At 40.1% G+C, this 14,210-nt stretch overlaps 1 protein-coding gene across 1 annotated transcript in view; it reads right to left on the bottom strand.

Annotated features, from left to right (window-relative positions):
* OSBP2 (oxysterol binding protein 2) overlaps positions 1 to 14,210 on the bottom strand; it is a 385,374-nt gene that overhangs the window by 27,816 nt on the left and 343,348 nt on the right. The window contains exons 8-9 of the mRNA XM_075835587.1: positions 6,610 to 6,855; positions 3,394 to 3,514 (exon numbers count right to left, since the gene is read on the bottom strand). Of these exons, the coding sequence (XP_075691702.1) occupies positions 3,394 to 3,514; positions 6,610 to 6,855 (367 nt within the window). The remainder of the gene's footprint in view (positions 1 to 3,393; positions 3,515 to 6,609; positions 6,856 to 14,210) is intronic.

Here is a 14,210-nt window from a genome sequence, read left to right as displayed (position 1 = left end):
CCATGGAGCAAAGTTTAATAAACCTAATAATGATTGCATTTCATGCAATGTTGTCAAAAGACTAACTAATAACAACTTAATCTTAATTAACTTCTCAACTGGTAATCTAAAAATTCCAAAGAACAACAAGGCAAAAGCGTTTTTTCTGAAGCTAAAGGAACTCCAAACAAATCAGTAATTTCAATAAACTTATTTAAAATTTTAAAGCAAGAATCAGACTATGCATGACCCACAAATAAGAAGTCATCTAAATAACAAAGTATTCCCCCATCTGCAAATTAGTTCTCTGCAGTCCAATGAATGAAAGTGGAAAAGGCTTCAAAATAGTAACATAAAAGTGCGAATCCCATAGGTAATCTTAAAAATAGTCACCTTCAAATTGAAAACCCAGAGAATTATAGCCAATAGGTTTAACTGGCAGAAGTCTAAAAGCTGATTTTACGTCTGCTTTGGCATTTTTTTCAAAGCGTCTCAATAAAGAGACTGATAAAACGAAGCATACTGAACAGTAGCTAAAGACTTATCCACCTTATCATTCAAAGAATATTTCCTTGGATCTGATACATGATGAATGAGTCTAAAAGCTCCATCTTCCTTTTTTGGAACAATTCCTAAAGGCGAGATTCTGAAATTAGCAAATGGAGGAACACTAAAAGGACCTGAAATTCTAGCAGCTTCTAGTTCCGTATACATTTTTATTCTAACAACCTCTTTATGTAAATATACTGATTTTAAGTTATCAGACCTACAGCAACCAAAACCTGAATAATCCCTGTGAAACGCCTTTAAATAACAATTCAGCTTTCGCTCTGTCGGGGTACCGAGCGAGCCAGGGGAGCATGTTTATTAATCTCCCTGGCGTCTATACTTTGACAACAATTATTTACTGCTTGTTTGCTGTTGGTTAGATTGACTTGCTTTTTTGAAACAACGGCACATGGGGTGAGTGCCCCCCACAAAAAGGAGCACTCGTGTTTGTAACGGAAATTGCTCATCCATTTTCCAGATGATTCGTTAAATGCAAAGCACACACCCGTTCTAAGGTGGCCTTGAGTCAGACCAGGTTGTTTTGTTGGAGTCGTATGTTGTGGTAACATAAGGTTCAACCATAACCCAACGTCCTTGACTCCCCATTTAAGTGAAGGATGTGCGGCCAGCTTTTGTCTAAACATTTCATCGTAATTAAAGCAAGCCATACCTCCAAAATTCCTGTAAGCTTCTAAAACGATATCTATATGCTGAAAAAGACTACAACATTTACTGGGATCTTTTTCACCCAGTACAGCAGCGTATATGCAAAACGCCTGCAGCCAATTATTAAAAGACTGTGGCATGCCACGCTTACGTTCTTCGTCATTCTTTTCATCATTCTTTTTCTCAGAACGTAAAATATGGTCCTTTGCTGAAGATAAGAAGGTTATTACTTCTATGAATTCATAATGCCATATATGCTCTTTAATATTCAAATTTAAATCATAACCTAAAGGAGATATTTCACATGAAATAGCCTCCTTTACACATGTTTCAACTACCCCAGCTCCTTTGTCTAACAGTGGTAAATTAATATTACCAGTGCCACTAGACTGTGCTGAAGTAGGAGGATTAGAATTAACCCAAACCCCAGCCACTGGATTTTTTTGGTTGAGGTACAAACTGTTATAAGAAACTAGAGAACTGACTTAAAAATTCGAAATTATGAGGGACAGACTGTACGTTGAAGTTCTCACCCCTCCTTTGATGCTCCTGTGTAGATACCAGAACGGTAGGTGCCGGTCCTCGCTGCTGCTGAACTCCACTTGATGCAGCCAACGCAGGAGCCGGAAGAGAAGATATATATGTTGCTGTATGCTCTCAGCTCCCGCTGTAGTTGCTCCTCATGCTGTCCGTCAAGATCGCGCTGATAATTTCCACGCTCGATACACTGAGGCTGCTGCCACTGCTCAGGACCTCCTTTCTTCTGATGGAACAACTGCTGTATCCTGAACTGCTGAGGTAAAGACAGGTGTCAGCTGTTCTATTCTTCCGGAACCAGCTGACGCCGCCGCCACTCGTATTGACGGAGGAACAGAATTCTCCTCCCTTCTCCTCGCTGACGACACTGCCATTCTGCTTCTTCTGCGGCCACTTTGAGGAGGAGGTGTGTAAGCGCTTTGACTCCTCCTATTCCGCTTGGCTGGGGTCCTCTCTTCTTCAGCCGGAAGCCTGTCAGCTTCTCCTCGTCATCTCCGGCACTTGACTTCCTACTTCCTCCGCTGGCATTACTTGTCGCGTCACTGTTGTCGCTGACAATGGTTCCCTCAGGCAACTCCAGAGCCACAGGAAGCTCTCAAAGAAGCTCGGGCTGCTTCTAGCAAATTCTGGAACTTGCTCGATCATTAGTCCAGCTGACCTAAAGATGACGCTAATCAGGTAATTACCACTGTGGGAATAAAATAGGGGGGGGGGGGAGACCAGCAGAACATACCAAAAACAAAAACCTTAAAAGGAATATTACCTTTTATAAAACCCATTGAAACTGTGTTACCATGTGTCCCCCAAGCTAAAATGCTCTGGGGGGGGGGGGGGGCCTGTCATTCTGTGTAAATAAATGTTGCTTTTTGCATTTGGGGATTAACCACATAACACTTTATGCTGCCATATACTCTGTGTTCTGTATGACATTACTACCAAACAAAAACATATTTGTATACAACATGAATAATTGTATGGGTATGTTCACATGGCCAGGATTTGCCCTAGGCAAACACGCTGTACAATTTGAAGATACTTCATGACAGAAATAAGCAAGGTCAACTTGGATTTTAGCCGTGGATTAGCATGCGGAATATAAATCAATAATAAACATGCTGCAGATTTTGTAATCCACAGCACATAGTTATCATTCTGCACAGATTTTTAATACGGCATAAAATACCCTATTCACATTCATTGCTGGGGGAACACCAGCGGATTCTCCCAAAACCCACATTTTGTGAACATGGCCTAAGTTCATCAACTGCTAAACCAGTGTCAACACTCCTAGAACATATGATGACCAACACACATACATAAAAGTTAGTCTGGGTTCACACTGTGCGTTTTTAACATGCATTTCTTTGTTTGGGTAGATAAACTCCCATGTCTCTTAATAGGAGTGCATAAAACAAAACAAAAAAATGCATGTTAAAAATGTAACAATAACGCACAGTGTGAACCCAGCCTTATGGTCTTGTATTGTAACCTATTAAGCCTGACTACAACTAAGACTATCTTATAAGTGTACATTGTAACCACTTTTGACACCATGCATTAAACAATATCGAATAAAATGCAGCGTGGGACCACCTTAAGATTGTTAGAGATGTTGGAGGTTTTCCACCTGTAGTACCAGGGGATGAGTTCCTTTACCCTTACCTAATGGCATAATAGAGAGATATTTGCCCCTGAATTTACTGGCAATGGTGATTTCCTGCCACAGACTCCATCCATTCCTGGAGTAGACATGATGAGCAGCTGCTGGAGGGTGATGACTGACCTGATGGGGATAACACATCAAATACATTATTCCGACCAGAAAATATCCCTAAGGCCCGTTGCAGATGACCATAAAAATGGTCCGCAATTACGATCCGGAATTATGGACGCATTCACTTCTATTGTTCACGGACACCTTCCTGTTTATTTACGGGAAGGTGTCCGGGCCGTAGAAGTGTGCCGCAAAAGATAGTACTTGTTCTATCTTTTGCCTTTTTACGGTCTGTGCTCCCATACTTTGTATGGGAACACGAGCCGAAAATGCGGGAGGCCGTCGGCGGCCGGCCCGCCGTGCCGCAATCATGGCCCGTGATTACAAGCATGGCCATGTGCATGAGGCCTAAGTTAAGAACTAAAAAAATACATTTCAGTGAAGTCCTGCATAACACAGAGCACACAAATCTGTTTGTTTCTTTTGAGTAATTAGTTGAGATTTCCTGAATTATAAAAACTTCACATCAAATGACACACTTCTTCTCCAACTTTTCATTAGTATCAAAGTGTATGATATCCATGACAGCTGCTAACCTTTTACTTAACATAAATTCATGATCAATTCTTATCTTACCGCAAATGCCCTCCAAATGGCGACATATAACCATTATGGGAAAAATAACTTTGTACTTAAAAAGAAGTTGTCCCATCAGAGTAACCCCTACCCATATGCCCAATTGGGGCATATGGACGTCATAGAAGGGGGTCCCTTCTATGAGCCAGACTAAAGAGCTGATGAGTATCAGTGGCTCCTGCACTGACAGACCAGCTCCATCTATGTATAATATGTATAGCTATTCATTTGAAATGTATGGCTGGCCATAACTTCCCCTAACAAGAACAGCTGGACTCCAGGGGGTTCCGGACCCATGGTCATCGCTTCATTTTATAACGGTTAGTCGTAGTGAGTCAACCTCTTTAAAAGACAGCTCCAGGTTATAATACTTCTAGTTTTTACAGACTTACAAACATGAATTATAGCATTCTCAGGGGGGGGGGGGGGGGGCGGCAAACAAGCAGACTTTGTCTAACAATTGCATGGACACGTTGTGTAATCGGGTGCAGAAAATCTGCATCAAAACCTCAGATAGACACAGGAAATTCCACAGGTAAAATCCGCACTTAATGGTGCGGTTTTTACATTTTGATGCGGAAATAGGTGCGGTTTTATGCTTACGATTCTGATGCGGTTTTTTTTTCATAAGCTTGTCAGTTACAATTCTGAGGCGGAAACGCAAGATAAATGGACATGCTGCAGATTTTAAAATGTGCACCGCAGGTCAAATTACAGGCGGAAACATTCTGCAACATGTAGATGAGATTACTTGAAATCTCATTTATTTTGCGGCTACTGTATTATGCTGTGGATTTTCCTCAGGAAAATACACGCAGCAAAAACACACATAATACGCATCGTGTGCAATTGGAATAATACCTTAGCAAGTTCATAGAGGCTGAACCTGAAAAGACTAAACTGAGATTCACAAATGTCTATGTATCCCATTCGTCTTTATTAAACCTTAAAGAACAAAAGGAAATACATGATCTACAAAACAATATAAATGATCATTAGTAAGTGATGTCAAGTCTATTTCAGTGGCCTTCAGCAGTCAGGGCATGCTGGGAGTAGTAGTTTTACAACAGCTGGAGAGCCTCAAGTATATGTAAAGCAGCAGATTTTATGTAGTTAATTAGCATATGTACAAAACTGAACAAGACATCATTTAAGTTTATGCTTTGTCAATAGAAAATATATTTTTTTCTAATAGTCTAGACCAAATGTAGGAAATTCATGTATTTGTAGTAGCTGTAGAACTCAAAATTTTGGTAGTTCTAGAAAACTTTAGAGTCACAGGCCTGCACCTTGGCCCTCATTATTTAAGAGAACTGTATGGAGGGGCAGGTTCCTGCCTGAGCTCTACGACCACTAGATTTTATACTTTTTAACAGGTGCAATACTTTAATTTTTCACTTTTGCTTCTGATATAAATCTCTGAAACGATGACAAATCTTTGTAATTCCCCATAGCTGGGCTAAAATGGGTTAAGCTATTACTGCAGATGTGTAAAGTAGATTGTAGCATTAAATTGTTTGAGTTGAGAAGCGCTATCTGCAAGCTTAATGGACGTTTAGGGTTATTAAACTTATCTTATTTTCATCTGCAGACTCATTGTAGGGATACATGAATACCCCACTGTACAGTCAAACGCTTATCAGACCGTATTGATTGGGATGAAACAGAGAAACTAGAACAGGATAAAGCTCACAGCGAATGACATACAATGTAGGAATATGTAATGCATAGCAGACAGCAAATGCCATTGTATGGGGAAAACCAAATTACATATACAGATTTCTGACCAGTTAGACCAATCAGATATTGAGATTGGCAGTGTCTGTCGTTTACACATAGATAATTTTTTAGGATATAACCTAGGATTTTTTTGTTTATAACCAATTATTATCTTTTTCATCTTTTATGTTCCGCCTAAAATAAAAGCTTCTCTTTCAGATGCTGTTTAGACGCTACAATCATGGTGATTGGCAGACGTCAGATCAGTATATTGGTAGAGAAGACTGATCAATTAGCCATTTCCACACATTAATTAAGATTAATATTGGTCTGATTGGATACAAATTGGACAGAAGTCTGTATGTGTCTGTATTTTGGCACCCTAAATTTGGTTAAAAAGCACATTGCATTGCAGTTTTGCATGGTCTACATTTCTAGATTATAAACTCAACAAAATTGTCAAATGCCATTTATTTGTCGGATTCTCATAAACCTGACTGGCACTAGCTATGGTCAGCACATCGAGTGTTTCAGAAAGGGTTTTTCTCATGACAAGAACTCTTGTCTATAACCCTATAATGGCAGAAAGACGTCATAGAGAGGATCGCACCAACTAGGGATATCCATCTATGAGCTAGAATGGTGAGCCAATATGTAAGAGCAGCTTCCTCTGATGATAACAGCTCATCATCAGAGGTTAGAGAAGCCATATCCATGGCGGTGAGCCGATCACTGGGCTAGCGTCTTCTTAAATAGGGGTTGTCTCATGAAGACAACCCCTTTTGCAAGTCAGCTCCAATTCTACCCACCTGTTCACAAATCGACCTGAACCCTAAATCTTCCAGTCGGTCAAGTTCAAATGTTTCTCCTAATAAAGGATTGAATGGTTTTGCTGTCCGGTGGACTGTGGTGGAATAGGAAGACACAGAGAAGGCTGCAACAAAGCACATCTGTTCTATAGAGTTTTCACACTTGACTGCCTTGTCCAGAAGCTCATGGTATTCTAAGTCTTCAGTAAGTCTCTGCAGCATGGAGAGTGGCTCATTGAAATTTACCTAAAATGAAAATAAAAAAAGTGAGACTGCAGCACACAGTGAGATCTGTGAAAAGAAAGTCAAAAGACCGCAGCATCCGTATGAAATAACTTTATATGGATCAGTGTTATCGATATTCTATCATTATAAAAGAATCTGTGGTGAATACCAATATTGTTGTTCGTTCAAAATACCAATTCCTTTTACTCAGTCGGAAAGCGTAACGTGTGGATCGGCTTGTAAACACATCTACTGAAAATATGTGCTTCACGGGGCCATGATATAAAGTCATGTGTCTAAGCTGCCTCGTACTGATTGGTCAGCATCAGAGGCAGGGAAGCTAGCCACCACATTGGCTAACTACAGTACATTTGCATATAGGGAGCTAACACATCAGTGGGCCATATCTCTGGAACGAAGGGCCCAGGGAAAAAAAAAAAAAAAAGGTGTTGGAATCAAGAAGACAGCACTATTTAGATCTATTAACCAGTTGAACTTATATGACCTAGTGACAGATCCTCTTTAATGCAAAATAGCATAATTACAACATTCATTATACGAAGGCCGTGTATACATGCAGTTACATGGAGGAGGAGGCATGCAGATTGCCCCTCTCATGAAAACATTGTATACTTAGTTAGCTGCTATTAGCCAAATGGCACAATATATTTGTGCTGTTTGGGCTGTGCTACCCATAAGCAGGGCAATGCATTCAGGCGACAGATCATCTTTAACAACATAATATATGTTTTTTTTAGATTCAATCCGTTAAGGACTCTCCCCCAATGCAAAAATCCAAATGGTTTTTGTTTTTTTTCATATAAGGAGACTATGTCTCTTGGGGCCTTTTAACCCTACAAATGCCTATTACATGGAAAAAAATAAACGTAACAAATGTTCTGAGGAACTAGAATGACTTCTAGCACTCTCATTATAACTATTATACATGTGTACTGATATACGATCCCAAGGCAGAAGGTCGTGCGAGCCACATATTGAACATAACACTCGGTACAAGAAATTAAATATACAACATGGCTCATGTTGCAGTTGATGTAACGTGCTATTTAATAGCACATTAAGTTGTATACGACAAACGTTTTTGCATCATCCTTACCCAATTTGCAGTAATACAACGTTAATGTGAATCATGAAGTCATTTTATATATTTACATTTATCTATAAAGCATTTCTGCATTATAAAATATTTGCTACAACTTAGAACCCAATAAGGGCTTATTTGTAAACCACACAGTTGACACAAAGCAAGAAGAATCCATGGAATTATGTGGTTTATGATAAATTTTGATTCTAACATTTCAGTGGTATAGCAAAAGCAGCAGAATGACCCGGTGAAATTCTTCCAATCTTCACCTGTTCCAATTTGGTTGGTCTTTGTCTTCTTCGCCTTAGTTTCCTGCCCTTAGCTGACAGAGGTCTTCTGAATTCCAACTACTTCAAGCAGGGTCATAACTAGGAAAGACTGGGCCCCATAGCAAACTCTTGACCGGGCCCCCCCCCGGGTGCCACAAGCAGCCCCACCTATAAATAGTGCCTCCTGTAGAATGTGCCATACAGCCCCCCTGTAGACAGTGCTATGTAGCCCCGCCTATAGACAGTGTCACACCCCATTTGTAGATAGTGCCCCCACTTCCCCCTTGTAGATAGTGCCATACAGTACCAGAACCAAGCTCAGTACATAAATACAGCACTAGAACCAACCTCAGTACATAAATACAGCACCAGAACAAACCTCAGTACATAAATACAGCACCAGAACCAACCTCAGTACATAAATACAGCACTAGAACCAAGCTCAGTACATATATACAGCACCAGAACTAAGCTCAGTACATATATACATCCCCAGAACCAAACTCATTACATATATACAGCACCAGAACCAATCTCATACGTATATACAGCACTAGAACAAAGCTCAGTATATACATACAGCATCAGAACTAAGATCAGTACATATATACAACACCAAAACCAAGCACAGTACTTACATACAGCATCATAACAAAGATCAGTACATATATACAGCAACAGAACAAATAAAGCTCAATTTAGTGCAACCCCTGTCGTATAGGTTTGTACGGCGTAAAACTACAGCTCCCAGCATGGGCCCGACAATGGTAAGGATATGCTGGGAGATGCTGTTTCACAAAAAAAATCATACCACCCATCATCTTGCTGCAGATCATACAGTGACTACAGTGCTGATTAGAGGCAGAATAAACATTTACATTAAGTGACTCACCGGTGATGTCTCAGATTCCAGTTCTATTCTTCTCCCTCCGGTCCAGACTTCTATGATGGATTTCTACCGGCCATGACCCATTTCTGCAGTTTTCCGCTCAGATGTCTTCAGCTTCTCACTTTTAAAACATTTCTGCACCTATAAACGAAGTTAAAATTCTCAACACCTCTAAACATACTAAAGCGCCATACACTGCACCTCTAATTATAACAGCGCCATACACTGTGTCCCTGATTATAATAGTACCACACACACACACACACACACTGTGCCCCTGTAGATAGTGCCCCCATAGCCCCCTGTAGATAATGGCCCCCATAGAACCTCTGTAGATAGTGCCCTACATACAGCCCTCTGTAGATAGTGCCCACATATGGACTCCAGGGCTGCAAGGCAATAGTGCTAACCACTGAGCGACCATGCTGCCCTACATATAGCTTCCCCTATAGATAGTGCTCCACATATAGCCCACCTCTGTAGATAGTGTCTCACATATAGCTCCCCCTGTATATAGTGTCCCACACATAGCTCACCCCTGTAGACAGTGCCCTACATAGAGCCACCCTTTAGCTAGTGCCCCACAGGTAACCCACCCCTGTATATAGTGTCCCAAATATAGCCCACACCTATAGAAAGTGCACTAAAAATAGCTCCCCTATAGTGCTCTACATGTAGCCCACCCCTGTATAGTGTCTCACATATAGCTCCCCCTGTATATAGTGCCCCACATATAGACCCCCCTTTAGATAGTGGCCCACATAAAGACCCCCCTGTATATAGTGGCCCACATATAGTGGCCCACATCCCCACATATAGACCCCCCTGTAGATAGTGGCCCACATATAGACACCCCTGTATATAGTGGACCACATCCCCACATATAGACCCTTTGTATATAATGGCCCACATCCCCACATATAGACCCCCCTATATATAGTGCCCCACATAGACCCCCCTGTAGATAGCGCCTCACATCCCCACATATAGACCACCCCTGTAGATAGTGCCCTACATCCCCACATATAGACCCCCCTGTATAGTGGCCCAGATATAGATGACCCCCCTGTAGATAGAGCCCCCACTATAGATAATGCCACTCACAGTTTTATTAGAAAAAAACAAAAAACTTTACTTACTCACATGATCCCGTTCCCGCGCAGTCCGATGGCAATGCAGATCTGCTCTCTTCTGTCGCGGTCACCTGTGCTTTTACAGAGGGAAGGTGCTTCCCCTGTATGCGATCGTGTGGTGCTGATGGGTAGCCATGGCAGCCGGGGTCATAACAATACAAAATACGAGAGCCTATTAGGCAGGGCCTACTGTAAGGGGTTGCCTGTCAGTTTAACACTGACAGGCATAATATATTGCAATAGAGAAGTATTGCAATGCAATATAGACGCGGCCAGGAGATCTGATATTCAAGTCCCACAGAGGGGTTAAAAAAAAAGTTAAATAGTCGACAGAAAAAAGAATAAAGATTTTTTTCTCTTAAAAATGCCTTATAATGGGAAAAACGTAAAAAACGCTGCCTGTGCATTTAATTTTGGTCCAAAAGTTTATCATCTCAGAACAAAATTTCATTAAGGTCGTATATATTCCCGTTAAATGCTATCCTACATTCAGCTAGTAACATCATTCCAGAAAATGAAGACTTTCTCTGCATACCACCTTCATTCTCATACTCCTAAGGCAAGCTACCAAATGGCCCCACATACTGCGGCTAGAGCACGCTGCTGCAGGAAATACTGTGCCCATCAATCCAAATCGATTCCTTCACCATAGGCTTTTGTTTTTATTTTTTAATAAAGTCTAAGCTTATTTAACCTTGCCTGTGGTCACTGGGGATAAAAAAAATCTGCAAGATTGCAGAAAGTTGCTATGGAAACCGGCCAATGATAGGATTTTTATTGTTTTATGATGATATTTATGTTTAGCCATTGACCAAAGATAAGTAAAATAAATATAACATCAGTCTTTGCATAGTGCTGGGTATATAACACTGAGCGACGGGTATTATAATGCCAACATATAGGCTGCATAAATAGGCTAATAAGATCACTATATGCTGTGTAAATGAATGGAGAGAAGTGCATAACGCTGATTGGTCAGCGTCATACACTTCTCTCCACTACGCCCACTTGGTCAAAAAGTAAAACACGCCCAGTTGGTCATTAAGAAACTCATTAGCATAAAGCTAAAATAGGTCATAACTCAAAAATTATCGTTATATAAATAAAAAACACTGCTGTTACCTACATTACAGCGCCGATCATATCATGTACAAGATAGGGCACTTATAATGTGGTGACAGAGCCCCTTTAAGTCATACGTCTCATCCCCATTAGATCCATTAACACTACTTTAGGATACAGCAAGATCCCTTTTCAGTGGCCATTGCTGGTAAATAGCAGGGTAGATAGCACAAAGCCATACCGGTAAATAGCATGAATTATATCAGATACTGGAGCTTGGTAATATGACTGCTTGTTTTAATTGTGTGGTTCAGACTGCAAAGTGAATCTGTTAACATATCATATGGGAAAGCAAATATTACACAAAAACATAATTTGTTAGTTTGTTTTTGAATTAATAAAGATGGACGGCTAGAAAAAACAATGTGACATAACATTACAAACAGAAAAAAAGATAAAGCTTCATAACAATGGATTAATATAAATCATAAAAAATTGGTCAGTTAAACAGTTATGGTTGCTTTATTAAATTCTCAACTACAATAAAAAAAAAAAAAAAAGATGTGTACATAAGATGGCCATTACAGCCTCCACAAGGGTTATCAGCCTTATTTACCAGAGGCCAGTAGGCAAATTTGCCTATTTATGCATTTATTTGTCCTTTGCTCCTGTATCCCGGCATAAGGCAGATTTCCATTTAACAGCCTAGGCAAGTATCCTGCAAACTACCTCCAACGTGGTCTCATTCTTAGGGGACTACGTATTCAAGTCTTTCCATCATTCCCCATAGATGATGAAAATTTTACATCTCTATGGGAAGATAATTGTAGTTCTTGGTCACGTCGAATGATGGAACAACTGATTGATTTAAATAATAAATCATTAGATAATATGGATGGTGAATTAGAAATAATACAATCACGATTAAAATCGGAAATGTCAAAAGAAAGTCTTGAGAGCTTCAATATGCAATTGGATCAACAATGCATTGTGTGGGAAAAGGAAATTGAGTCCGCTAAAACCAAGAAACTTATTCGAGATAATGATGACTATGCCCAAAAAAAGATGTAGCGTTGGAATCGGAGAATAACTAATGCGCACATTAGTCGCTCCTCATCTATTTCATCCATATCGTCACTTAGTGATCATCATGAAATGACTTTACGTAGCACGGGTTCTAGACACACCACCACTGGACAAAAGCGGAAGGCAAATTGTAATAATTCTGTGTATCCTAAGAAAAAGACCAATAAGGGAGCTGAATACAACTCCAAGTATCATGACAGTGACTCTAATATGGGACAACGGGGCATGAAGGTAATTAATTTGTCCAAACATACATTGATCAACAGTGATATCTCTCTGTTGGAAAAAGGCTTAACATTTTCTCCTGCTTCCCCCTTTGATCCTTTTTTGGCAGTGAAAGATCTGCAACTGTTTGGCAGATCATTGATCTTCAAGAAATGGTATTTCAAGGAGGATAACATTTTTACAACAGCAGAAGAAAAGAAGACATTGAGAGTTTTAGAGGAATTATACAATCAGGATGAATCCATACCTGAAGGTAAGATACCAGATTGTATAAAGAAAAAATCTACTAAACTTCCTGCTCTCTCCACTTGTACCGCTGTGGACCTTTTTGTCAAATTGGTCTCTGACAAATGGAAGACTATATCAAGTAAGATTAAAAATGATAATTTAACCACGTCTGAGAGGGAGAGTCTGGAGCGAATTAGATCATGGCATGATGTAGTAGTAGTAAAACCAGCTGACAAGGGGGGGGGGGGGCAATGTGGTATTATGGCCACGGCAGATGTATGTTAATGAGGTGAATCGCCAATTAAGAAATGTCTCCTGTTACAAGATACTTACCTTCAATCCCTTATTGTCCTTTAGATTGGAGTTACTTCAGATCCTACAGGAGGCCATGGACAATGGGATCATTTCAAAATCTCTGAGGGACTCCCTAAATGTAATGGAATCCACCATACCAACCATGTACCTATTACCAAAAATACACAAAGATGTAAAGAATCCGCCAGGTAGGCCATTTATATCGGGTACTGTGCGTTTGACAGAGAGAATTTGTAGATGGATTGACTTCCATCTGAAACCATTGGTGGAATGTCTTCCAATCTACCTCCGGGATTCAGCTGACCTATTGCTGAAAATTGAAGGGATCCATTTGGACCCGGACTACATTTTGGTAACATGTGATGTTGAGTCCTTATATACCAGCATCCAACATAAGGATGGTTTGCATGCAGTGGAAAATTTCTTATTGATGAGTAACATCGAGAAAGAGGTCTCTCAACTCATCCTGTCCTTGTTGGACTTTGTCCTTAAACATAACTTTTTTACTTTTAATGACTCCTTTTTCCTACAGCTCCAGGGAATGGCAATGAGGGCAGCATGTGCTCCCTCTTATGCCAATCTGTTCCTGAGGCTGTGGGAAAGAGACCTTTTTTTTTGTGTCAGATCGTATGCCATCAATGAGCCGGGTCCTTTTTTGAGCCTAGTTCATTGATGACATTTTCGTGATCTGGCAGGGGACCTCAGATGAGTTACTGTCATTTATTAATAAACTAAACCAGAACACTCTTAACATTAATCTCACTTGTAAGTGGAGTCATCAGAGCATTGATTTATTTTTTTTTGACATTTTGATTAAAAGGGATGTAAATGGTTTTTTTACAGACCGATCTATACCGTAAAGAAACGTCAACTGACAAATTTGGTTTTATTTCAGACAAATTTGGTTTTATTTAAAATTTTAAAATTAACCTTAGTAAATCAGAATCGCTTAATATTAACGTCTCGTCGCGGACTATCTCACAACTGCAAAGTTGACCTCCTTTCAAATGGCCACCCAAAGTCATCAAATTTTTGGGGATTATGATCCCAGCTGACCTTGGGGA

Source organism: Rhinoderma darwinii, chromosome 1 (assembly GCF_050947455.1).
Source record: "Rhinoderma darwinii isolate aRhiDar2 chromosome 1, aRhiDar2.hap1, whole genome shotgun sequence".
In the NCBI taxonomy this organism is placed as follows: Eukaryota; Metazoa; Chordata; class Amphibia; order Anura; family Rhinodermatidae; genus Rhinoderma; species Rhinoderma darwinii.
Note: the sequence above shows the minus strand (reverse complement) of the source record. Positions and strands in the feature narration are given on the sequence as shown.